The 27,331-nt window shown below is 43.0% G+C and overlaps 1 protein-coding gene across 8 annotated transcripts in view; it reads right to left on the bottom strand.

Moving 5' to 3' along the window:
* Positions 1–27,331, bottom strand: part of LOC145344909 (pumilio homolog 2-like) — a 123,182-nt gene that overhangs the window by 69,397 nt on the left and 26,454 nt on the right. For 7 of the 8 annotated variants that reach the window (XM_080192219.1, XM_080192221.1, XM_080192220.1 and 4 more), the window contains exon 3: positions 1,625–1,730. In XM_080192219.1, the coding sequence (XP_080048345.1) occupies positions 1,625–1,730 (106 nt within the window). Of the gene's footprint in view, positions 1–1,624; positions 1,731–20,514; positions 20,594–27,331 lie in introns of those variants that run through there. The other variant, XM_080192223.1, reaches the window with a different exon arrangement.

Here is a 27,331-nt window from a genome sequence, read left to right as displayed (position 1 = left end):
CATCATAACTCCATAGAATTAAGAAAATGAGCTTATGTCATGTTTATGAATTAAAACCAAAAGACTAAAATAAAAGAAAAACAACTGCGTCTCCTTCAAGTAGATCAAAGGCATTGTAACTTATAAAATAGATTGGGTTTGAATTACAAATGCAAAAATTAAACCTTCTCCAGTAGAATCCAAATTAGCATAAGCAATTCCAGATAACATGCAACTAACAAAACAGATGCTCACAAATTGCAGGAATTTAAACTTATTCAAATTGAGATTTTCCAAAAGAAACTGGCAGTTAGCAAGTTCAAGTAGATGGAACTGTCCCTTAGACTTTCATAATAGTTTTTCTCTGAACCATGACCAGAGGATAAACAATCCTTGCAATATCTCTGACATTGTTATGTCATGACAAGACTACTAGTAACATACAAAGTATGTTGTGTACTAATAGTAAACAAGTATTAAAAGGAGGGTGCAAATATTCTATACAAGCCTGCAATTTGTTTAATCTTTCAGGCTATGAAAACACGATTCATGTTTTGGTACTGAATATATGCTTAATTATTTAATTTTGTTAGGTTTCATTAATGGGCACAAGAGGCTATTCTGATTTGCATTGAGAATACTGAAGTTAATGTTAAGTTGCGCAGGGTTGCAACATTAAGATTTTGGTGAGAAAGGGCTGATTTCTTCTTGTATAGCAACTTATAGCTTTATAACAGTTCTTGGCATTCATTGCATTGCAGAGCAAGTCTCTCAGATAGAGAGAGGGGGGGCGCCTGGTGGTATCATCACTAGACTATTAATCCAGAAACTCTACTAATATTCTGGGGACCTGGGTTCGAATCCTGCCATGGCAGATGATGGAATCTGAATTCAATACAAATATCTGGAATTAACAATCCTACAGATGACCATGAAACCATTGTTGCTTGTTAGAAAAACCCATCTCATTCACTAATGTCTTTTAGAGAAGGAAATCTGCTGTTCTCACCTGGTCTGACTTGCATGTGACTCCAGATCCACAGCCGTGGATCTTAAGAGTGTTAACTCTTACATGCCCCCTCAAGGGCAATTCAGGATAGGTAATAGATGCTGGTCCAACCAGCAATGCCCAAATCCCGTGAAAGAATAAAAAAGAATGATCAATTGGCATCCATTTGATGAGTCTAAAATATTGTAAATTTTACTCTTTGAATGGAAGTGTGCTTATGATTCTCGAGTACTGTGAGCAGAAAGGTGAATAGAGTTTGAACAATTATTAGGAAGCCAAAGTAGACTGTCCTTACAAATGTAATTATTGAGCAACAGTACTTATACATTTGCTGCTTGAGCAGCACTCCTGAAACAGACTTCACTAGTTTTACCATAACAAACAAAATATACTAGCAAAATGCATTATTTTTCAACTGTTTGTGTTTACAGATAATATCCCAGATAATACATGATTTGGGTTTTAACTAAGTAGAATTATGCTCTCCTGAAATTGGACAGACATGAACACTAAGCAAATGGATCCACACTATTCAGGCAAGTTATTGGTTTTCTATGCTAGATTTCAAGTTATTGAAGTGAAAATGTTTCCTACAAAAATGCAAATGTTATTGACTTAAAAGACAGTGACACTTACGAGATGCTCCCCATGCAGCATCCCTCCACTCATCTCCCAGGAATATTCCTTTTTGGCCTTCTTTAGCTGAATCATCTGATTCCCAGAATTTCTTCGCAGGCAAAAGCTGTAAGCAAAGAAACAGTAAATTAGTGACAACTGCATTAAATGGGCAAACATAGAGAAACAATATTTTCATGCAGAAACAAATTCGTAATTTTGGGCATGATCTTAGTAGCTTGCCCTATCCATGGATAAGTGTGAAGAACCAGGAACAGAGAAAAGCTAAAAATCCAATTCATGCAAATCAGATTGCTATCTTTCCATTTTACTGGCCATAAGAATTTCATGTCCAGAAAGGGTACACAGCCTAATAGCATCAGAATTCTTGGATCTCCGTGTCATAAGCAAATCTGACGCAGCTGCTTCCTCCCACTTTGCAAGCAAGATGTCACGCCAGTCAAAATCACTCATGGTGTTGACCAGGTACCGTGGACACGCCAGAGCAACGGAGGCTACTGCCACCCTGGTGTGGTCTAGGATATGGCCTGGCAGCACCCGGTCACCAGGCCCGCGCCGTGCACTGGGTGGTGGTGGTGGATGAGGAGGATGAGGATGAGGAGGAGGAGACCTGTGGGAGGTGATCGTTCAGTTCCCCAGCAGCAGATTGGGTGACCTGCGAAATGACGCCCAAATGCTTTGGAGCCAACTTCACCAGTGCTGGTACGCTCCTCAACTCCCCACCCTCTCTTCCTCCCCCACCACCCCTCACCAATGCCAAGCTTCCAACTGTGAAAAAAAGTGGGAAAGTGCTGGAAGATTGCAGTGCAAGCTTACTGAAAAGACTGGCGTGGGAGAACTCCCGTTCTCTCTATGTTATGACACTTAGAATATTTTTTGGCAAAATTCCACCAATTACATAAGAACATAAGAAATAGGAGCAGGAGTAGGCCATCTGGCCGTTCGAGCCTGCCCCGCCATTCAATAAGATCATGGCTGATCTGTCGTGGCTCAGTTCCACCTTCCCGCCCTCTCCCCATAACCCTTAATCCCCTCTCTTATTAAAACCTGCTTCTTAAAAATATTTAGCGAGGCAGCCTCCACCACTTCAACGGGCAGAGAATTCCAGAGATTCACCACCCTTTGAGTGAAGAAGTTCCTCCTCAACTCCGTTCTAAACCGCCCCCCCTTTATCTTGAGGCTGTGCCCCCTAGTCCTACTGTCTTTTTTGAGCGGGAAGAGTCTCTCCACCTCTATCCTATCCATCCCATTCATCATCTTACACGTCTCAATGAGATCTCCCCTCATTCTTCTAAACTCTAACGAGTACAAGCCTAGTTTATTCAGCCTCTCCTCATAGCTCAACCCCCTCAACTCCGGTATCAGCCCAGTAAACCTCCTCTGCACTCCCTCCAAGGCCAAAATATCTTTGCACAGGTGCGGCGCCCAAAACTGCACACAGTACTCCAGCTGCGGCCTCACCAATGCCCTATACAGCTGCAGCAAGACCTCCCTGCTTTTATATTCAATCCCCCTCGCTATGAAGGCCAGCATCCCATTCGCCTTCCTGACCACCTGCTGCACCTGCAAGCTGGGTTTTTGCGATTCATGCACAAGGACCCCGAGGTCCCTCTGCACCGTCGCCTGCTGCAGTTTTTCGCCCCGTAAGTAATAGTCCTTCCTACCATTCTTCCTACCAAAGTGGACCACCTCACACTTGCCAACATTAAATTCCATTTGCCATTTCCTGGCCCATTCGCCCAGCCTATCTAGATCCTTCCGCAGACTCTCCACACCCTCCACACAATTTGCCGTTCCCCCAATCTTGGTGTCATCAGCAAATTTCGACACCCTACACTCGGTTCCCTCCTCCAGATCATCTATATAAATGGTAAAAAGCTGAGGCCCCAGCACCGACCCCTGGGGCACTCCACTAGTCACCATCCGCCAATCCGAATAGCACCCGTTGACCCCCACTCTCTGCCTCCTATTTGACAACCAATCCTCTATCCACGCTAACACCCTACCCCCAACTCCATGCCCCCTGACCTTCTGCAATAACCTCTTGTGAGGTACCTTGTCAAACGCCTTCTGAAAATCCAGAAAGACCACATCCACCGGCTCTCCTCTATCCACTGCCCTAGACACATCCTCATAGAACTCCAGTAAATTTGTCAGACACGACTTCCCTTTAATGAAACCGTGCTGCATCTGCTCTATCAAGCAATTCCCTTCAAGATGCCTCGCAATTTCCTCCTTAATGACGGATTCTAACATTTTACCTACCACAGACGTTAAACTAACCGGCCTATAATTCCCCGCCTTTTGCCTGGCACCCTTCTTAAACAACGGCGTAACATTAGCCGTTTTCCAATCTTCTGGCACTTCTCCGGAATCCAGCGACGTCTGGAAAATAACCACCAAGGCATCCACTATAACCTCCGCCATTTCTTTCAGAACCCTCGGATGCATTCCATCCGGTCCTGGGGACTTGTCCACAATCAGCCCCTCCAGTCTGTCGAGCACCGCCTCTCTAGTAACAGTAATGTCATTAAGACCCTCCAGTCCTACCACCTTTCCATCGCTAACACCCGGCAAATTATTCACATCCTCCTCCGTGAAGACCGAAACAAAAAAGTTATTCAATACCTTAGCCATATCCCCATCCCCTACCACTAGGTCCCCTTTCTCATCCTCTAAAGGACCAACATTCACCCTAGCCAGCCTCTTCCTTTTTATGTATTTATAAAAACTCCTTTTTTATATTAAGTGCTAGCCCAGCTTCATAGTTTCTCCTACCCTCCTTTATCAACTTCTTTGTCAATCTTTGTTGACATTTAAACCTCTCCCAATCCTCTTCTCGCCCACTACTCTTAGCTACTCTAAATTCCTCCGCTTTTAATTTAACACTTTCCTTCACCTCCTTCGTTATCCACAGCTTATTACCTCTTCTCCTACGGTCCTTTTTGACCATCGGAATAAATTTCTGCTGAGCACCAAGAAAGATCTCCTTAAAGATCCGCCACTGCTCCTCAGCAGACCCTCCCTCCAACGCGCTCCCCCAGTCAACATTCGCCAATTCTTCTCTCATCCTACCGTACTCCCCTCTATTCAAACAAAGGACACGTGTCCGGGAACCCACTTTCTCCTCCTCCATCTGCACCAGAAACTCCACCATACAATGATCACTCTCTCCAAGAGGATTCTTCACCGCAAGGTCCCTAATTCTACCCGCCTCATTACATAGCACCAGATCCAAGATAACTCTCTCCCTCGTCGGCTCCAACACACACTGTTCAAGGAAATTATCCCGGCAGCATTCCAAGCACTCCTCCTCCAGCCCACCGCGTCCAACATGGGTCGACCAATCAATATGCAGATTGAAATCCCCCATAACTACGGCCGTCCCATTCCTGCACGCCGCACTTATTTGCGCGTTAACAGCCCACCCCACCTCCAGATCATTATTTGGGGGCCTATAGACGACACCCACCAGCGTCTTCCTCCCTTTGCTGTTCCTAATCTCCACCCACAACGATTCCACTTTCTGCTCTTTGGCTCCAATATCATCCCTTGCTACCACCTTAATGCTATCCTTAATCAGCAGAGCTACACCACCCCCTCTTTCCTCCTGCCTATCCTTCCTAAACACTTGATACCCCTGGACATTCAGCTCCCAGTCCCTGTCACCTTGCAGCCACGTCTCTGTAATGGCCACCAGATCGTATCCATTTGTGTCGATCTGCGCCACCAGCTCATCCACTTTATTCCGAATGCTTCGTGCATTCAGATAAAGCGCTTTCATCCCAGCCTTCACCTGGACCCTATTTGCCGTAACGCCATCAACCATACTCACTCCCCCTACTCCCTCTATTATTGGGACATCCTCGGCCTCTTCCCTTACCTGTACCCTATCCTTAACTTTAGGCCTCGTAACATCACCTACCCTCGCACCCTCCCCCCCCAATTAGTTTAAAGCCCTGTCTACAGTCCTCTTTACTCGATTTGCCAGCACTCTGGTCCCAGCACGGTTCAGACCAACCCCATCCCGCCCGAACAGGTCCCACCTACCCCAATACTGGTGCCAATGCCCCATAAATTCAAACCCATTCCTCCCACACCAATCCCTGAGCCACCCGTTCACTTCCTTAATCCTGTCAACCCTACGCCCATCTGCACTCGGTTCAGGCAGTAGCCCAGAGATGACCACCTTGTCGGTTCTACTTTTTAATTCCATTCCTAGCTTTTCATACTCCCTCCCCAGATCCTCAGTCCGCACTTTGCCTACGTCGCTGGCACCCAGATGTACCACAATGACCGGATTCTCACCCTCCCTCTCCAGGTTCCTCTGCAGCCCAGCTGCGACATCCTGTACCCGAGCACCAGGCAGACAACACACCCTTCTGTGCACTTTGTCATTGTGACAAAGGACAGTGTCAATACCCTTAACCCCACTATCCCCAATCACTACTACGTTCCTTTTCCCCTTCTCTTTGCCTATGTCCTGTTGCATCACTGTACCGTGTGCAGTTTGCTCACCAACCTCACCTGCCTCGTCCTCTTCCAGACTGGAAGCAAGAACCTCAAACCTGTTATGCAGATTAAGAGGCTGAGGCCTCCGCTCCTCACCCCCCTTCCTCTTCCCAGCAGCCCCCTCTTGTCCCTGACCCTTAGAGTTAGCCAGTCTGGGGGGGGGGGGGGGGGGGGGGTGGATGTCACTTGCACCTCATTGACAATGGCACCCTCTCTCCCCCTGATGAGCCTCAGTGTCTGTAGCTCAGAGGCCAGCTCATCCACCTTGAGCTGGAGCTCCTCCAGCAACCTGCACTTACTACAGACATGGTCACTGGGGAGGACCCTGGGGTCCACCAGTTCCCACATCATACAGAAACCACACACCACATGCCCCTCCATTATTCACTGTAGTAGTTTTGAAAAAAAATTTTTTTCTTTTGTTTTTACGTGTTTTTTCAAACAAACTCTCCTGGCCTTTTTTCACTCAAGCCTTTTTTGATATTAAGCCCTAATTGCTCAGTCTACTTCCCCCTCACTCCGCTGCCCGCTCAGACGCTGCCCGCTGTCTACACCAGGCCTCCTTTTAAACCTGGCGCTGATTTAAAGCTGGCTGGTCCACAATTCCCTTCTAACCACTCCCTCAGAATTCTTAAAGCAGTAAATACAACAAATGCTTTAAACAGTTCTACAAAGAACAAAGTGCTTTAAACTTATTTTAAACAGGTTTTTAAACAGGTAAAATCTTAGCTCTCTCTCTGCTCCTTCACTCGTCTGCTGGAAAAACACTCAATATTTTATTTGATGTTGATCAGCATTCACAATATATAAACTGGATGCTTTGCTACAAAACAATATCACAACTGCAGAACTTATTGAACTGGGACTGATTCGGGAATCATAATTTTATGAAAATTTAAAGCAGTCCATTTTAATTATAATCTAATAGAATTATTTTAATTTCAAAGCCTTGAACACACCGGTAAGCTATAAACAAACATTGTGAATTTAAAAAAAAAATCATCCAATACTTTGTGTTCCATCATGTCTCCAGAAGACATTCACGTTCTGTAACAGGCCTAGAACATTTTTCCAAGTGTTAACCAATGCTACTTGAGTCAGGCACTGGGAGACAGGAAAGAAAAACCAGACCAATGAGTATTTTCCCTTTAACAAACTTACTACTCTCTAAAGGTGAATTCAGCCACTACAAGTACAGAGGAGCACGATTCCACTCTTTTTGAGCGAAACCTATATTCATATCATAGTTACACAGTATTAACATGTACACTTCCATTTTTTCCTTGCTTTTTTGTCTTGCCAACAAAATCTGCAAGCGTATTTTGCTTACTGTGAATGTTTTTCTCTTGGTTCCTGAATGACAATAGATGTCTGTTACATTAAAATAATATGCAAAATACACACATACAAACATGCCACCTGTTTTGTGTGAGGAGCAATTTTGATTAAAATGTGTGTACGTGCTTAAAACAATTTCACCATAGTCTCACCAAAGGCTAGTAAGCAATTTCAACTGGATAACACTGGCGTAAAGGAGTCCAGCAATTAATTAATTTGGGTTTTATTTTTCAGCACTCAAATGTTTCTTGGGTATTGCAAGTCTTTGCAACCATCTTCAGCCAGAAATAATAAGCGGATGATCCATCTCAGCCTCCTCCTGCAGTCTCCACCATCACAGTTGCCAATCTTCAGCCAATCTAATTCATTCCATGTGATATCAAAGGATGATGTGGAGATGCCGGCGTTGGACTGGGGTAAACACAGTAAGAAGTCTGACAACACTTGTGAGTTTATTATCAAATAAATCGGTTGGACTTAAACCTGGTGTTGTCAGACTTCTTACTATATCAAAGGATGTCTGAGCAATATGATTACAGCAAAGGTAATGGGCCCTAACAATATACCAAACCCAGGGATCAAATTGGTTCAATGAACACTGCAGGAAAGTATGCCTAGAACAGCACCAGGCATACCTAAAAATGAAGCATTAATCAGACCATCAGTAGTGACCTCCAGCTGGTCAAGACACTGCAGCAACGTGAGAACATTGGCTGCAGACAGTAGAGAATAGAGTGCTTTACCTGCTTCATGAGTCTCTAAATGTGGAAGCTAAGTCTGAGAAAGTAAACCTATTGAAGCTACAACACAGGACCATGTTCATGCCAAATAGCTGAAGCAGCATAGAAAACAGCAAGCAAAACTATCCTAAGCCACTGGATCAAAGCTCTGTAGCCCTGCCAGATCCAGCCTTGAAGAGTAGTGGACAATTAAACAATTAACCAGTGGAGGAGGCTCCACAAAAATACCCATCCTCAATAATGGGGAAGCCTAGCATATCAATGTAACGGCAAGGCTGATGCATTTGTTCAGCCAGAGGTACCACTGATTGCATATTTCAGTATCCTGCAAAGTTCTCTGAAGAACTGAAGACTTGTGTTTCAAAACTAACCATGCCCCCAGCCAAGCTTTTTCAGTACAGCGGAAAGCTGCCGTGTATATCCTGCCCACAAACAGCAGGACCAATTTACTCCAGCCAATTACTGCTCCATTAGATAATTCTCAATTATTCGCAAGGGAAGAGCTATCAAGTGACACACCATAACGACCTGCTCAGTTTGGGTTCTGTCAGGGCCACACAGCTGTTGACCTCATTACAGTCTTGGTTCAAACATGGGCAAAAAAACCGACTCAAGCGACAAGTTGAATGACTGCCCTTGGTATCTATGCAGCATTTGATAGTGTGACATCAAGGAGCCTTGGATAAACCAGATTAAATGAGAGTCAGGGAGAAAACGCTCCATTGGCTGGAGTTATTCGTAGTATTAAGTAAGACTTATGATTGTTGGACGTCATCATCTTAATCCCAGGACATCAGTGTAGGAGTTTCTCAGGGTACTGTCCCACATTTAACCATCTTCAGCAGCTTCACCAATGATCTGCCTTCTATCATTAGGATAGGGATGTTACTGATGACTGCAAAATTGTCAACACCATTTGCAACTCCTCAGATACTGAAACAGTTCATGTCAATATGCAACAAGGCCTGGTCAACATTCAGGCTTGGGTTTATAAGCAGGGGCAGGGAGAGAAAGAATGAGTCCTCGTGCTTCTTCTGTTTCTGGGCCCCTTGTTCCATCCCTTCCTCTCTTCAACCATCCCCTCTCATGTCCTTCAGGTGCACAGAAATGGGCACCATAGGCAATGGGCTCAAACTCTTATCAGCTTTTGTACTCAATGCCTTGATTTATGAAGGCCATTGAATGCACAGGTTTCAGAATAATAGACTTTACAATTGCAGCTTTGTCGAAAGATTACATATAACGTGTTTAATATTATACAACCACTTCAGCTTCTTTGAACCTGGCTCAATGCAATATCCAAATGGCAACATCCAAAAGCCTTGAACATCATCAGCACCGCAAATAACAACAGTCAGTAGAAATGAGAATATCTTGAACTAACATTCACAGAATCATAGAAACACTACAGTGCTGAAAGAAGCCATTTGGCCCATTGAGTCTGCACCGGTCACAATCCCACCCAGGCCCTACCCCCCATATCCCTCTAATCTACGCATCTTAGGACACTAAGGGGCAATTTCAGCATGGCCGATCAACCTAACCCACACAACTTTGGACTGTGGGAGGAAACCGGAGCACCCGGAGGAAACCCAAGCAGGCACAAGGAGAATGTGCAAACTCTACACAGACAGTGACCCAAGCGGGAATCAAATTCAGGCCCCTGGAGCTGTGAAGCAGCAGTGCTAACCACTGTGCCGCCCATAGACATATTCAATTGGCACACAATGTCTGATTTCACTTCACCTGCAATAATTTGTGACACACTGGTAATGGTAACACTTGTGCCTCACAGCACCAGGGACCCAGGTTCAACTCTGACCTTAGGTGACTGTGTGGAGTATGCATGTTCTCTCCATGTCTGCATGGCCTTCCTCCGGGTGCACCAATTTTCTCCCACAGTCCAAAAATGTGCAAGGTAGGTTGATTGGCTATATTAAATTGCCCCTTAGTGTCAGGGGGATTAGAAGGATAAATATGTGGGGTTACGGGGATATGACCTAGGTGAAGGCACAATGGGCTGAATGGCCTCCTTCTGCAAAGTTCTATGATTCTATGAATCTGATACTTCTATCCACACAAGTTGGTTTTGTTAACAGAAAAAAATTACCCTTTGCATGAGCGATAAATATTTTCTTCTGAAATTAACCACAGTCACAAATGCCCAGCATGAAGCATAAAATAACAGAACAAATCTAACACATTAAACAGAAACTGCTGGAAATATTCAGACGGCCAGGCAACATCTTTGAGACAGAAATAGAGTAAAGCTTCAGGTCCACAATCTGCATTAGTTCTGATGAAGGGTCTGTTTCTCTTTGCACTAATGCCACCAAACATGCTAGGCATTCCCAAGTTTTCATTTTTACTGGAGAAAAAAAAACCCTTTTGTCACCTCTCCAGAAAACAGATTCCTACTGAGTAACCTGCCAGGTGGGATGGTCTCGGCATCAGACTGGTTGCTTTAGACATCAGTCATCCTAATTGATAGGTTCCTTGCCAACATACCCAGACATCTAGTGTTTTGCATCTTATGCACCCACCTCTCCCAGGCTTTGAGCAGATGGCAAATAACACAAGTGCCAGGCAACAACCATGTTCAACAAAAAAGAATCTAACTATCTCTTTTTGACAGATAACAAGCATTTATCATTGCACTAACAGCCACCTAGAGGTTAACAGTAACCAGAAACTGAACTAGGGTGAAAGGTACATAAATACTGTGGTTATATGAGTAGGTCGGAGGCTAGGAATTCTATGGAAGGTAACTCACCTCTAGACTTCCCAAAGCCAATCCCCACCACCCAAAACTCCCAAGTCAGGAGTGCACTGGAATACTCTCCACTTATCTAGATTAGAGTGGTTCCACAACAGCCGAGAAACTCAACACCATCTGGGACAAAGCAGCCTATTTGATCAGCATTTCATCCATCACCTTAAACTCACTCTCTCCACCACCAGTGCACCGTAGCAGAAAAGAGCACCATCTACAAGGTGCACTGCAGCAACTCACCAACTCTCCTTTGACAGTACCTTCTGAATATGCAACCTAAAAGGACAAGGGCACAAAACACTATCACCTACAAGTTCCCCTCCAAGCCACCCACCATCTGACTTGGGACTGTATTACCGTTCTTTCACTGTCACTGGGTCAAATCTTGTAACTGCCTTCTGAACAGCCAAGTGGGTGTATTTGGTTCACCATCACCTTCTCAGGGGAAATTCATATTCCAATCCCAGTTGGTGTTACTCTACTGAATGGGAAAGTCCAGAGTGAAACTCTGGCTCAAAAACTCTTTTTCAAACAAAATCATGGATGAGCATAGTCACAGGACTGTCTACTAGCTTTCAACAAAAAAAATGAAAAGTTTGACTACAATACTTCTTCAATTCCACTTATCTTCACAGATGTACATAGATTTTAAGGATAACACAAGTTACAGAATATATCTTATGCTACAAGGTTTTCAGTAAATAAAGTTCCTGTAATCCAACAGGCTAACTGTGGTCAGACAACACCCCACTCTGAAACCAAGTGGTAGATGTCATTCAATCAATCTTCTGTGGATTTCTCTTCAAAGTCTCCCGGATGATTGTCACGAGTGTCTCCAAACTCTACTCTCAAAAAGACATGTTTTAGAATCTCCTTAAAAACAATGTTTTCTCAGTTTTTTTAAGCAAGGATTCACCCTCCAGATTTTACAATACTTTCAATATTCTTGTAACTTTCATATGAACTCTCAGGTCCCACCATCAATCGTTTCACAATTGCTTCACAACTTGCTACAGCCTGTGAAGCAATTAATCACCAAACTTAGAATTACTTCAGATATCTCAAACTTCTCGCCAACTTCATCAATTGCTTCACTTTTCAGCTCTGTCTTTAACTTCAGTGAACAGTATTCTGTTCCAGTTGTTGTTTTCTTTTTATCTTAAACTTCCTAGAATCTTATATTTTTATTCTCTAGCTTCCATAATTAGCTATTCTTTAGTCTTTAATGTACTTTTTAGGAAGTCCGCTTTTTTTGCAACTCCCTTGTCCTGCTTCTGTTTCTAGCAAGGCTGAGAGAGCTGTTCTCTCGCTTGCTTCCAAGCTACATCTGCTGTGAATTCAGCTGAAATTAAACTCTAAAAACCTTCCTACCCTAAACATACACCTAGTTGCTAAGCAACAGTTCACCCTTTCTCCAATGCTCATTTATTTTTCACATGGTAAACTCTACAAGCACAGTATGGACATAGTTTGAACCAAAAACAAATCCCCCATACATGCAAGCACTTTTGTTTTGAATCTAACTAGAGTTTTATCCTTTCTTACACAAAATACTTAACTAAATTCACTTAAGTCTATACATTATTTTTAATATCCAACAATACAAACCCAGATTACTTGCAACTATCTTTGCTTCTTGACATTACGTACAAACGACAAATGCTGGCCTTACTAGCAATGCCCACACCACTTCAAAGAATAATGTCTTAAAAATTCTGTGCTGGCTAGTCAGATAAGTTAGTCAGAGGGGGCATGGCTTTAAATTAAGGGGGGGTAGTTATAGGACGGATGTCAGGGGTAGGTTCTTTACCCAGAGGGTGGTGAGGGATTGGAATGCCCTGCCTGCTGCAGTTGTAAATGAGCCTAGTTTGGGGGCGTTTAAGAGATCCGTGGATAGGTTTATGGACGAAAAGGGATTGGTTTAGGTTAGTGGGTCATTGTTTTTTAACTGGTCGGCGCAACATCGTGGGCCGAAGGGCCTGTTCTGCGCTGTTATGTTCTATGTTACTACATTATCTCTAGATTTAACATTGAATCTTAAAATGGTCTTAGTTTGAATGAGAATCCACAAGGGTGAGAACCTTCAACTTCAAACAATGGTGTTAATACAGCAAATTCCCCCGTGGATTATGAACATATGAATAGGTAGCAAGAATTGGCTCCTCAACTCCTTCCATCGTTTGACAAAAAACAAGGCTGATCTGTTTGTAGCTTCAACTATAATTTCCCATCTACCCACAATACTCTTTAATCTCTTAGCAATCAATAATCTAACTCAGTCTTAAAAATCTACAATGGAGAGGAGAATTCCACAAATGCACAACTTATGGGGAAAAAAACATTGCTGCTTTAAATGAAAAATACTTATTTTTAAACTGTTCCCTTCATTTGAGGCTCTCTCAGAAGGGGAAACATCTCTCAGCATGCACCCTGTCAAGCCCCCTCAGGATCCTATATATTTCAATAAGATCACCTCGCATTCTTCTAAACTTTGATCATTCATTGCCCAATTTGTTCAAGGTTTCCTCAAAAGTCACCCGCTTCATTCCAGGAATCAAAATAGTGAGCCTTTTCAAACTGGTGGCAATGTAAGTACATCTTTCCTTCAGCAAACAAACCACATCTGTACACAGTACTCTAGGTGTGTCCCATAAATACCATGTACAGCTGTAGCAAGATTTTTCTGTTATGCTCCAACCCCTTGCAATAAAGGCCAATAGTCCATTTGCCTTTCTAATTATGTGTTGTACATGCATGCACATTTTATTTTAAAACGTATACAAGGACACCTTGTACAACGATATGCTGCAGCCCCTCTCTATTTAAATAATATTGTTTTTCCATTCTTCCTAAAATGAACCACCTTGCATTTTCACATGTTATACGCCAGACTGCTGCCACTCACAATCTTTGCAGACTCTTTGTATCCTCCTCACAATTCACTTTCCTACTTTTCTTGTATAAACAATAAATCTGACTAAAATACCACCAGGTCTTTCAGCCAAGTTAATGATATAGATTGTGAGCATTTGATGTCCCCGCACTGGTCACTGTGGCACTCCACTCATTAATTTGCCAAATTGAAAACGATCTATTTATCCAGTTTCTGCTTCCTATTGCTAATTAGCCAATTTTCTATCAATGTTAATATATCATCCCAAACATCATGATCACTTATCTTACGCAGTAACCTTTAAGAGGCATTTAATAGAATGCCTTTTGGCAATCCAAATACACTACAACCACTGGTTTCCCATTTATCCAACTTGCCGGTTACATCTTTAAAGAACTCTTAATTTGTCAATCATAGTTTCCTTTTCACAAAACAATGCTGACTATGCACGATTGCATTATGATTTTCTAAATGTTATTAAAGCAAATGGGATTGACGGTAGCATATTGAGATGGTTAGAAAACTGGTTGGCAGACAGGAAACAAAGACTAGGAATAAAAAAGTCCTTTTCTAAGTGGCAGATAATGACTAGTGGGATACTGCAGGGATCAGAGCTAGGGCTCCAGTTATCCACAATGTATAGCAATGAGTTAATGAGGGAACTAAATGTAATATCTTCAAATTCGCAAGTGACACAAAGCTGGGTGGGACGGTGAGCTGTCAGGAGGATGCAGAGATGCTTCAGTATGATTGGACAAGGAAAGTGATTGGGCAGATGCAATATGAAGATGGACAAATGTGGGGTTATTCATTTTGGTAGCAAAACCAGGAAGACAGATTATCTGAAAGGCTATAGCTTGAGAGGGGGAAATGCACAACAAGACCTCGACGCCCTTGCACCCCAGTCACAAAGTAAGAATGCAAGTGCAGCAGGCAGTGAAAAAGAAAAAGGGTCTGTTGGCCTTCATAGCAAGAGAATTTGAGTAGAGGAGCAGAGGTGGAGTGCTGCAGTTGTGCAGTACCTTGTGACAGATTACATCTGGAATAGTGTGCCGTTTTGGTCTTTTCATCTTGCTATGGAGGGAGTGCAGCGAATATTATCAAACTGATTCCTGGGATGGCAGGACTAACATATGACGAGAGATTGAGTATTTTAGGATAATATTCACGAGTTCAGAAAAATGAGAGGGTTATTTCAAAGAAACTCAAAATTCTAATAGGACTAGACAGCATAGATGCACAAAGGCTGTTCCTGATAGCAGGGAGTCCAGAAACAAGGGTCACAGTCTGAAGATATGGGGTAGGCTATTTAGGCCGGAGATGAGGAGAAATTTCTTCACCCAGAGAGTGGTGAGCTGTGGAATTCTCTACCACAGGAAGAACAGAAGCCAAAATATTAGAACAAAGAACAAAGAACAACCCAGCACGGGAAACAGGCCCTTCGGCCCAACGAGCCCGCGCCGCCGCATCGCCCTACACCTATTCTACCCTGCATGTCTACGAATGGGACCCTACTCAGTCAGATTCAGGGAAGAAATAGTGTCAATTTGGTGGAAACCAATTAGCCTAAGAGCACATCTTTGGGGTGTGGGAGGAAACCGGAGCGCCCGGAGGAAACCCACGCAACCACAGGGAGAATGCGCAAACTCCCACAGACACAGGCCCAAATCCATGTATCTGCACAGCTAGCAGTGCTAGTCACTGAGCTGTTGCGGTGCCCGTCTATCGGTCCAGGATCAAGCACACACACCGACATGAAGTACTAGGCCACTCCTGGACTTCCAAGAGCAGCCCACGCACAACCTGCCGTGTGCATGCCCCTCGCTTGACACGAGGTGGACCTCCACCTGTGGAATAAAGACAAAACATATTAGTTATACAGCCTGCCCTTCCGGTATCTCCCGAGGTTTACCCTATTTAATAGCCCCTACCATATCCCTCCATTCCCGTTTCACTCATATGCCTATCTAACTGCATCTTAAACGAGTCCAACGTGCCTGCCTCCACCACCCTACTCGGTAGCGCATTCCAGACCCCCACAACTCTCTGTGTAAAGAACCTTCCTCTTACCTCCAAATTATACCTCCCCCCCCTCACCCTTAATTGATGACCTCTTGTGTTCGTACCCAGTCTAGGGAGCAGTCTCTCACTATTAACTCTATCTATTCCCTTCAGTATCTTATATACCTCTATCATGTCCCCTCTCAATCTCCTTCTTTCCAAGGAGAATAGCCCCAGTCTCTTCAGTCTCTCCTCGTAACCCAGTCCCCCCATGCCAGGCAACATCCTGGTAAACCTCCTCTGCACCCTTTCCAGAGACTCCACGTCCTTCCGGTAATAAGGTGACCAGAACTGGACGCAGTACTCCAAATGCGGTCTAACCAACGTTCTGTATAACTGAAGCATTAGACGGCAGCTTTTATACTCTAAGCCCCTTCCTATAAAGGCTAACATCCCATAAGCCTTCCTAACAACGTTCTCCACTTGTGACACAACCTTCATGGATTTGTGGACCTGCACTCCCAGGTCTCTCTGTACATCTATACTCCTAATCGGCCTACCTTTTATCACATAACTCCTCTCTGCATTATTCCTTCCAAAATGCATCACCTCGCATTTGTCAGGATTAAATGCCATCTGCCACCTATCTGCCCACTGCACCAACCTATCTATATCCTGTTGTATCACCTGACAATCCAGCTCTGTACCCGCCAACCCTGCCATCTTGGTGTCATCAGCAAACTTGCTGATCACACCACCTACTCCCTCTTCTAAGTCATTTATGTAGACTACAAAGAGGAGAGGTCCCAGTACCGAGCCCTGCGGCACACCACTGGTCACTGGCCTCCAGCCCGACAAGGTACCCTCCACAACTACCCTCTGTCTCCTATTTCCCAACCAGTTCTCAATCCACCTAACTACCTGGCCTCGTATCCCATGCGCCTTAACCTTTTCTACCAGCCTACCGTGAGGGACTTTGTCAAACGCCTTACTGAAATCCATGTAGATGACATCAACGGCTCTCCCATCGTCAACCGTTTTTGTCACCTCCTCAAAGAATTCCACCAGATTCGTAAGGCAAGACCTCCCTCTAACAAAGCCATGTTGCGTATCCCTAATCAGATCGCAACGCTCCAAATGCTCATACATCCTACCCCTAAGTATTTTTTCCATTAACTTCCCTACCACCGACGTCAAACTCACTGGCCTATAATTCCCAGGGTTATCCCTACTACCTTTTTTGAACAACGGGACCACATTTGCTACCCTCCAGTCTTCTGGGACCTCACCTGTGTCCAAAGAAGAGACAAAGATGTGCGCCAGAGGCCCAGCAATTTCATCTTTCGCCTCCCTAAGCAGCCTGGGATAAATACCATCAGGCCCCGGAGCTTTATCCGTCCTCACGCTACCTAAAAGCCCTAGCACTTCCTCTCTCGTAATAACTATATCCTGCAACTGAACCTCCGCTCCCTCCAAGAGACCGCACGATTCCGAACCCCTCTCCTTCGTGAATACCGACGCAAAGTATTCATTCAGGAGCTCCCCCATTCCCTCCGACTCAATACACAACTCTCCACTCTTGTCCCTAAGAGGACCAATTTTCCCTCTAACTACTCTCTTGCCTCTAATATAGGAATAAAATGCCTTAGGATTATCCTTAATCCTACCGGCCAAAGCCATCTCATGCCCTCTCTTCGCCCTTCTAATTCCCCTTTTTAGCTCCCTCCTACTCTCTCTATATTCCTCCAGCGCACACTCCGTACCCATTTGTTTTGACCTATCATACGCCTCCCTCTTCTTCCTAACCAAGTCTTCAATATCCCCCGTAATTTTGGGGGTGATTCTCCAAAAAAAAATTCTAAGTGCTGAATCAGTGTAAAAACTGGAGTAAATTCCGTTGGATTTTTTAGCGGGAGTTCAAAATGAACCTCCCACACACTGCACTGCTGAGTGCACTAGCATATATCTCTCCAAAATTCAGTGGGTGGATCCTATTCCTGCTGAAGAGGGCATCAGCATACCCATCATCCAACACCCGCTGCAACCCCAATCGCTGGCCTCCCTCCATCACAGGCCCTGACTGCAGAGTTGCTGTGGGACCCCCACTCCCAGCGGTTGCCCACTGATAGGCTCTGCAGCCTTTAGGCCCTGCCTCCATGGATGAGTAGTGCCAAGACGCTCCCTGGATATTGCCACTTTGTCTCTTGGACAGTGCCAGGTGGTCAGGCTGGCACTGACAAGGTGGCAATGGCTGGTGAAACCCACCTTTCCCTCCTCCTCCCCCCCTCCCCCTTCCCCTCCAAGGATGCAAAAGAGAGTCAAATGATCATTTAAATAATTTATGCAGTTTCATGCTGATTACTGGCATGGAGCTGACTGCACCAGAAATCTGGCTGCTGGATATTTGCGGAGGCCATAATGTCCAAAATGGAGCCCGTGAAATGGCCTCCGCTTCAGTCTCCCAGCCCGCTGCACTGGCTGGGAGAATCATCCCCATTGTGTTTTTGAGGTAATCATAGCTCTTGGGGCTAAAGGGATCAAAGGATATGGGAAGAAAGTGGGAAGATGATCTGCCATGATCACGAAAAATGGTGCAGCAGGATTGTAAAACTAAACGGCCTACGCCTGCTCCTATTTTCAGTTTTATATTCCCCCAATGACAGATGTTTGGCTATCCAGCCTATACTTTCCTACTTTCCATTTCCTTCCTTTCTTGAATAGGAGTGTTAAATTTGCGATTTTCCAAATCTAGAATCTAGGCAAATTTGGAAAATTAAAACCAATTCAATCACTATTACTATAGCCAATTCTTTTAAGATCCTAGAATACAGGCCATCAGGTCCAGGCAGCTCCTTAGCCTTTTGTCTTCCAATACTTTTTCTTCGGTGATCGTGATTATAAAGTCATTCCCTCCCCTTTTTCCTCAGCTTTCCTACCATACTTGGGGATGCATTTCCTTTCTTCTCCTGTGAAAACAGTTAGGGAAGATTTTTACCTGGCTTCTCCCTGTCTCCAGTCACTACAGATACCAAAGTTCACAATTCCTTCGTGTTTAGCTCAATTACATTAGAAGGACCAGCGGTGAAGCCCTCGGCAGCATTTTACAGAGCCCCAGTGGCAAAGCCCTTGGCTGCGTTTTACAGGGGACCAGTGGTGATGCCACTGTAAGTACCTTCGGTTACATTTCAGGTGGCCAGTGAAGATCCCCTCAGTTACAGGAGCCAGTGTACATTCCCTTAGTTACATTACAAAGTGTCAGTGGAGAGCGGGTCAGTGACAATCCGGAATTATGTTACAGGGGGCCAACGGGGATTCCCTCAGTTCTATTACAGGGGACCAAGGGGGATCCCCTCAGTTATGCTACAGGGGCCGAACCTTAAGTTAGGTTCCTGAAGCCAGTGAATTATACTTCCACTATATTACAGGAGCCAGTGTACATACACCTGGACAGGCAGATTTGGCTCCTTTTAACAGTTCAAAGCTCCCAACAACGTAACATTCCACTGAAGTGCAGCCTAAAAGATATACTCAAGTTTTGAAGTGGGGCTTGAACCAAGAGTCTTCTGCCTAAGTGACAAAGCTCAGAATTGAGCCAAACTCCAGGCTCTTCTACTCAGCCTGCATCAAGCTACTCAGCCACCCAACTTTTCATGTATACTTGGCTAAGGATATTAGCACCAAAGAAAACGAACACCACAGCAAAAAAGCATGGTCAAATTATGATAAGGCAAAAAAAAAGCAAGTGGACATTCATGTTAAATTTAGAGCTGCAAAGGATCTTTATACTGAAAATGTCCTAACTGTTTAGGGCAAAGGTTTACAAATCTCAGAATCTAACAATGAATCCAACATTTATCAAAAGTGATATAGTATATATAAACTTAGTACCTGAAATATTAAAGATATTGCAGCTTATTTCAGGTGACTCTGGCTCATCACCCAGAAAAAAGACTTGGAAAGAACTGATAGCTCAAAACTTCAATACAGAGCCTGACAGTTCTCTCCTGGCTATCTCATTTGGTCACTGCAACATAATACCTTGTATGGTAGAGAAAAACTAATTACTTTTGGTGACCATTAACCACATTCAGCGTTCCAAGCATGCCCAACATGAATATTGAAGTGCCCTAGAGCCTAGCCGAAGAATATCAAACTTGGAAGATTTGACTTGTTTCTACTTCTACTGAAAGTCCATCTGTACAACATACCAAGTAAACACAAGATTGCGTTCAGTGAAGTAATTCTCAAAATCTCTACAACCATTTGGGCTAGTTGGGGTGGTGGGGGGCAGAGATTTTGCACTATGACGACAGCAAATAATTAAATTTCAGAATTAAAGATCACCATAATGAATATACCACAACACAGGTGACAATGGTGTCCATTAAAATGTAATGGTGCAAAATGAATAGTCTTATTCATGGCATTTACAAGAGAAGCATTCACTCAACCATTAAAAAAACCTAAGGCAAACTTACAGAAGAAAAAACCACAAAAAAATTATGAAGTTGTGCCTCATTTAAGTTTCATTTCCTCATTAGTAAGATTTTCTTGAATGGGAAAGATTCAAAATACTGTCCTTTCAAGATGGCTGTGCATGGTCCAAAGGTCAAATAACCTTTCAACATTTTACCTTATGTAAGGCTTTGTTCTGGATGCACCAATGTTCTTGAACTGAAGGAGGCAGCATTCAGATCCCAAAAATACAGCACCAAAACCTACATACAGAAAGAAAAATGAAGGGTAGGTAGACTGCTGGCTCCATATGGATGCTGCAATTTTTTCGAAGAATGAGGAAAGCCAAACTTCTAGTAGATAATCAAACACTACTTTCTTATTCCTTCAACCTGCCACGTACAAATAAATGTTTTCTGAAGTAGTACACTAAAATGAGGGTAGAGACTCAGAATTAATATCTTTAAGGCTAACTTGGACCAACGCAGTACTATAACACTGCATCATTAGATCAAAGATGCGGAGAATTTGTGTCTTTATATGCCCTGTTTGTGAACTGAAATCCCACTCACCTGATGAAGGAGCAGCCCCCGGAAAGCTAGTGGTTTTTGCTACCAAATAAAACTGTGACATTAACCTGGTGTTCTGAGAGTGCTTACTGTCATTAGGTCAAAATCGGGTTTATAAAGAAAACATACAAGCTGCACAAAAAACATGGAAAACCTGTCCCCATGTTTAGAACACTGTCATGGCACAGAGTAGAAAGTTCATCTTTTCCAAGTGGATATAATGCCAAGGATTTACACAAGGAATTGCACACTCTTAACCCAATCTGCTAGCATTATCTTCTGAAAATAAATTAGGCATGGGCCATTTTCTTTCTTTCAGATGGCAAATTACTTGAATTGATGAAAATTTCATGTTCTGTTAGCATACTGAGTGAATTCAGTCACATTCAAAGGAAGGAAATTGTTGGGTTAAATCTATTCCTTTGCTAATGAGTCTCTTTAAAGCCCTTTGTAGCAGGACAGAGTGGCATAAAATAAACCTGATCTCTTGGGTGAATATTTACTATCAACAATACTTCAGGTGATTAGTCTGATAGCTAGCAGGAATCCTAAAGAATATATGCAGTTAAGACCAAAGAAATTCTGTTGGATAAAATCACTACGTCTTTTTCTGAAGAGGCAGAAATGTAAATCAGAAAAGTGGCTTTAGGTGGCAAAAATGGAACTAAAAAAAAAATTAAGTGTTTCATTGAATGCCGACAACGCTATGCCAAAAATCAGCAGTTAAGTTAAGCCCTGGAGCTTGGAATACATAAGAACATAAGAAATAGGAGCAGGAGTAGGCCATCCAGCCCTTCGAGCCTGCCCCGCCATTCAATAAGATCATGGCTGATCTGTCGCTGCTCAGTTCCACTTTCCCGCCCTCTCCCCATAACCCTTAATCCCCTCTCCTATCAAAAACCCATCAACCCGCATCTTAAAAATATTTAGCGAGGCAGCCTCCACCACTTCAACGGGCAGAGAATTCCAGAGATTCACCACCCTTTGAGTGAAGAAGTTCCTCCTCAACTCTGTTCTAAATACACAGGTCACCACTAATTAATATTATCTCTTAGCATGACAGCAAAAGTAATCAGGTGACAAACACCATGCAGAAATAACCCAATAAAAGATGAAGCAGCAACGCAAGCAATTTCTGTAATACATTTTCTTTTGTTCAGTCTTGGTGTCAGCATTGATTGCGGTCATCACTAAAGTTGTATGGACTGCTTGAAGTATGTATGTTAAAAGTGAAGCCAACTGGAGCAATGGAAAGGTCCAAAAATAATTCTTGGTAAGTGACCAGGGCACTAATGACTCCATTTAGCCAGAAGATTGCACAAACTTGCAACCAATACTGGAAGAGAATTTGAAGTCCCTAAAAGACTGTGGAGCCTACACATAAACCACATATAGTGGTTGCTAAACTTGAACTCAGCGAGCGTAGCTGCTCACAGTGCCAGGGACCTGGATTCAATTCTGGCCTTGAGTACACTCCTGCGTGAAGTTTGCACATTCTCTCCATGTCTGCGTAAATTTCCTCAGGGTGCTCCGATTTCCTTCCACAATCCAAAGATGTACAGGTTAGGTGGATTGGCCATACTAAATTGCTCCTGGGTATCCAGCGATATGTAGGTTGGGTGAATTGGCCATGGTAAATGCATGGGGTTGCAGGGGTAAGGCTTGGGGATGGGCCTGGGCAAGAAGCTGTTTCGGAGAGTCGGTGCAGACTCAATGGGTTGAATGGTCTCCTTCTGCACTATAAGGATTCACAGATTACAGTGCAATACAAAACTACAATAAACAATCAATGGAGTGCAACAAATCATCCTTTTATGGTATACATATAAATAACCAAAAAACTGAATGGTACTGCCCAAAATGAGGCAAAATGGCAAAATAAATCATCTGATCTAGATCAGCGGTTCTCAAGTATTTCCAGCGACGGGCCACTTAATCAGCACAAAATGTGCAGACTATTTACCTATCCTAACCAACTGCTTTTGTGTGCCACCATATAAAGAACTCAGCAGAAGGGAAGAATGACGCTGCTTTTGATGAGATGCCAGTGAAGCAACATCTGATTCCAAGTTGGAGAGCTTCAGTCTATTGCCAGGCTTCATGTTCAAATGGCTCCTCTTCCTGTTTTCAGACCCACAGGTATTGAAAATTCAATCTCATGGTTGTATGTTGTTGGGAACAGTAGCAAATGTTTCAGAGCTATGTAGGCGAGTCTAGAATAATTGGATTGTTTGTGGAACTATGGACCTTATTACTGGCTTTAGCCTGATAGACTTTTCCTATTGAATACCATCTTAAGTGACTTTCAGTGCAATGACCACACAATGGTCAGCACCATTCACAACTCCACAATCCATGTGCAGCAAAACCTGGATGCCATTTAAGCTTGGCAGATAAGTATCAGGCAAGGAGAGAATCCTACCACTTGTGCCCTTGACAGGCAATGGCATTACCAATGTTGAAACTCCTACCACCAGTATTCTGGGGGTTGACAGAACAGATCTGGATCAGCCATATAAATACTGTGGTGGCAAGAGTCTTTAAGACTTGAATAGCAGGTTAGGTGTAAAGATTCGCATTTTAATCAGTGATCTGTAAACTGTCTGTGCTTTATATGCTCTGTCTGAGGCCAGAACTCTTCATTCACCTGACGAAGAGGTAAACCTTGAAAGCTTGTGAGTTTACTATCAAATAAATCGGTTGGACTTAAACCTGGTGTTGTCAGGCTTCTTACTGTGGCAAGAGTAGGTCAGAGATTGAGAATTCTTTAGCAAATATGACTTCCCAAAGCCTCTCCGAATATGTGCAGCTCCAACAACACAATAAGCACAATACCACACCATAGAGGACAAAGCATCCGACTTCACTTACATCCCATCTCCCACCTTAAACATTTGTTTCCTCCACCATCAACACACAGTGGCAGCGAAGTATACGATCAGCAAGATGCACTCCAGCAACTCACCAAGGCTTCTTCAGCAGTGTCTCCTAAACACACAATCACTACAACCTTGAAGTATAAGGACAGCAGATTCATGCAAGCACCACCACCTCAAAGCCACACACCATCCTAACTTAGCAGTATAGGGGCATTCCTTCAATGTCACTGGGTCAAAATCCTGAAAATCCACCCCAGCAGTGGATGGATCTACATCACACAGCCTGCAGTAGTCAGGGCAGCAACTCATCATCACCCTCTTAAGGGCAATTAGGGTTGGACAACACATGCTGAATGAATTAAAAAAAAACTTGTATTCTGGACCAGCCCGTGGTCCACATCACAGGCCCTGTGACACCTTAATAACTATTGATCTAGATTAGGGGTTCCCAAACTGGGTACGCAGACCACCAGGGGTTGGCGACAGATCTCCAGGCAGTCTGCAGAACTAGTAGCTGCCACATGACCAACAAACACTGATTCAAAAGAAGCAACTGACCTATTTCAAAAATAATTACAGCAATGAAACAAGCCAATTAGAGCACTGGATGCTGATAGGCTAACCAGTCAACCTATCAGCACTTAGTGACCTAAAAGGCTTTTCTTTGATTTATTGCATCCTGCTGTTGCTGGGCAGAAAAGCATGCACCCAACAGCAAGGACTGATCCTGAGAATGGAGTCGATGGCAAAAAGAGGTGACATGAAGCTTGGGTGAGAGGGTGGTGGGGGGAATGTGCAAGGGGCAGGAGCAGGGGGCACTGCATGTGCAAGGTAACAGAGCGAGTGCCTGTATAAGAAAGGAGTGAGTGAGAAAGATGCATGTGAATGTCAGACACACTTGTGTTGTGTGAGGAAGTGATGTGTGTGTGTGTGCATGAGAGACAGGTGTCCCAATATGAGAATCAGCTTTCCTGCGTTATTCTCCCCATTAAAAATGACAAAAGCTAAGACTTAAGTTTGTTAAAAAGAGAACTTATTTATTTATTACCAGGTTATCCACTTCTAAATTACTTCCACGGATTAATGTTAAGGGAGTATGGGGGGAAACCATCTCCAGGGATAAACGCTAAGGGGCCATGTAGCTAGCAAACGTATTTTTGAGCATGTGCCTCTTCCTAATATAGGCATAGATATAGCTAGAAGAGATTTAGTTACATTTGATTTCTGTGTTCGCACTATTTCATGGAGGGAAAAAAGAGCGTTGGCATTATGAGAAAGTCTGGGGGTCCCCAATTATCTTGGGAGATCACTAAGGATTCTGCAACTTAAAGTTTGGGAAACCCGGACCTACATCTTGCCCACGGCAGAAATATCTACAAGGGATGGTACTCCTGGGCCATTCCCATACTAATTTGAATCAAAAAACAAGAACTATGGAATACATCTAAGTAAATATCAAATACCAAGACCTTACAGATGCCTCCAGAAAAGTAAAGACAGACTTGTATTTATACACTCTTGACTACTTCAAAATGCTTTACAACCAGTGACATACTTCTGAAGTGTAAGCACCTTTGCAATGTAAGAAAATGCAACACTCAAGCTGTCACATGCAGCAATGTTATAAATGACTTGATTATCTGTAATTAGTGACAGCTGATTTATTAGATAGAAAAGATTCAAATGTTTTACAACTTTTACAGTGCAACCTCACAGCAACTGCCTTCAAATTCTAGAAGACACAATAACCATCTAATGGGATAAGAGAGGAAGCTTAGCCCAAATGCTATTTCAGATGTCACAAAAAGCCATTTTATCTGCTTTCTCTGATACAACTAATGGATGAATTTTGAGCAAAAGTGTACACTTCAGTTCAATTGCTAATGGGCTGCAAAATCATAACTATTTCAACTTTCATAAACATCAGTGTTATGAATGCCCTTCAGTTACAAGTTCTCAATAACTGAGGTTCTACAAATTGATTAAAAACAGACTTATAAAAAAATTGTATCAACTTCAACAAAATTGAGAACGTAAACTTCTGTAGTACATTTTCTGATTGGCAGCTTTGTACAGTTCCCTTCCCTCAGGCCATCTTCTCCCAAACAAAAAAACACAATTAGGTACTATAGCAGGAATATATTAAAGTAGGAGACACAAAGAAAATATACTTTTTAATTAATTTGTTGGGCAAAAATCATTTAAAAGTGATGTAGCACGGTAAAAGTATCAATTTCATTCATGCTTATTGAATTAAATATTAGTTACTTATTTCCTTAGCTTGCTTTCGGAAAAATGATCATTTGCTAACATTTGAAATCTTACATTGTATTCTTTGATGCTTGGAGTGGGAAAAAAAATTGAATGTGCCATGAAAAAAAATCAAAAATTTTTTAAATAAAATTACTAAAATTATAAATCAATATGGCCAAGATTGGTCTATTTCAATGCTGACTTAATTATCCTTGCTCCTGTACATTTCTCGTGTACGTTCACCATATCATGCTAATTTTCAACTTGGCCCTACACAGTCTTCAAATTAAACAGCACATCCTAATTTTGTTTGATTATCAATGATTCTCATCTCACCCTCTCTTAGGTACCCTTCCATCTAAACTCACTGCCAATGTGCCCAATCACTCCGTGACCTGTCTTCTTCCATTCCTTAATTACTGACAAGCAGATCTCAAACTACATCCATATGTCATTCAACACCAATAACTGACTACCTTACCAACCTTCAACCTTTGTTCTTTTTACATGTGCCCCTAGAAGAAACAACTCTCCAAGTATCATATAATTGCACTTTAAAATCCCAACCATCTTGCCATTGGCTCGCTATTTGCCATGATACTGCTGTGACTAGCTCAACCACTCCCTCACCATCATCTTGGGTCTTCTCATCCCCAATAATATTCTTATTCTCTCACCCAGCCTGGTTGTTCCCTAGATGGACCCCTTCTTCATCTAAGGATGAAAAAGAACTTGAACTTCCTCCCTAAAGTTTTCCATTTTTCTCTTCTTCTTTAAAAGCCTCCTTGAAGTCCACCACTTCAGCCAAGTTTTGGATGATTACATTTTTCTATTGAAAGCATTCATATAAATGCAAGTTGTTAAATTCTACAAGTTTCCTGTTTAATCATATTATTGCTGAAATACAATTTTTTTGTAGCTTTTAGCCTTGCACTCAGGACAATTCACAAGAATACCAATGTCAGGGGAGACAACAAACTTACACTATATAAAGAGAGTGCTGACTGGTTGACAAGTGGACTCTGATTCGTAATAATATTATCATGGAAAATGCACCAGTTTATGGTGACTGAGTTAACTGCCAAGCAGTTTAAAATTTGAAACAGACAGCCTGACTCTGACTTAAATAGGCATTGTCCCGAGGAATAAATCAGTCAATGACTCACTTATTTTGCTAAGCTGAAACAGGTGCAATGTGTGTACATGTTCCTTCTGTCTGCAAAGAACAAGCCCTGATATTAATATATGTAAGTACACTGCGAGCCTGACAGACAATCTTAAATTGCTTATCAGC

Source organism: Carcharhinus amblyrhynchos, chromosome 7 (assembly GCF_965287045.1).
Source record: "Carcharhinus amblyrhynchos chromosome 7, sCarAmb.v2.hapA, whole genome shotgun sequence".
In the NCBI taxonomy this organism is placed as follows: Eukaryota; Metazoa; Chordata; class Chondrichthyes; order Carcharhiniformes; family Carcharhinidae; genus Carcharhinus; species Carcharhinus amblyrhynchos.
The sequence above is the reverse complement of the archived record's forward strand: the minus strand, read 5'-3'. Positions and strand labels throughout refer to the sequence as shown.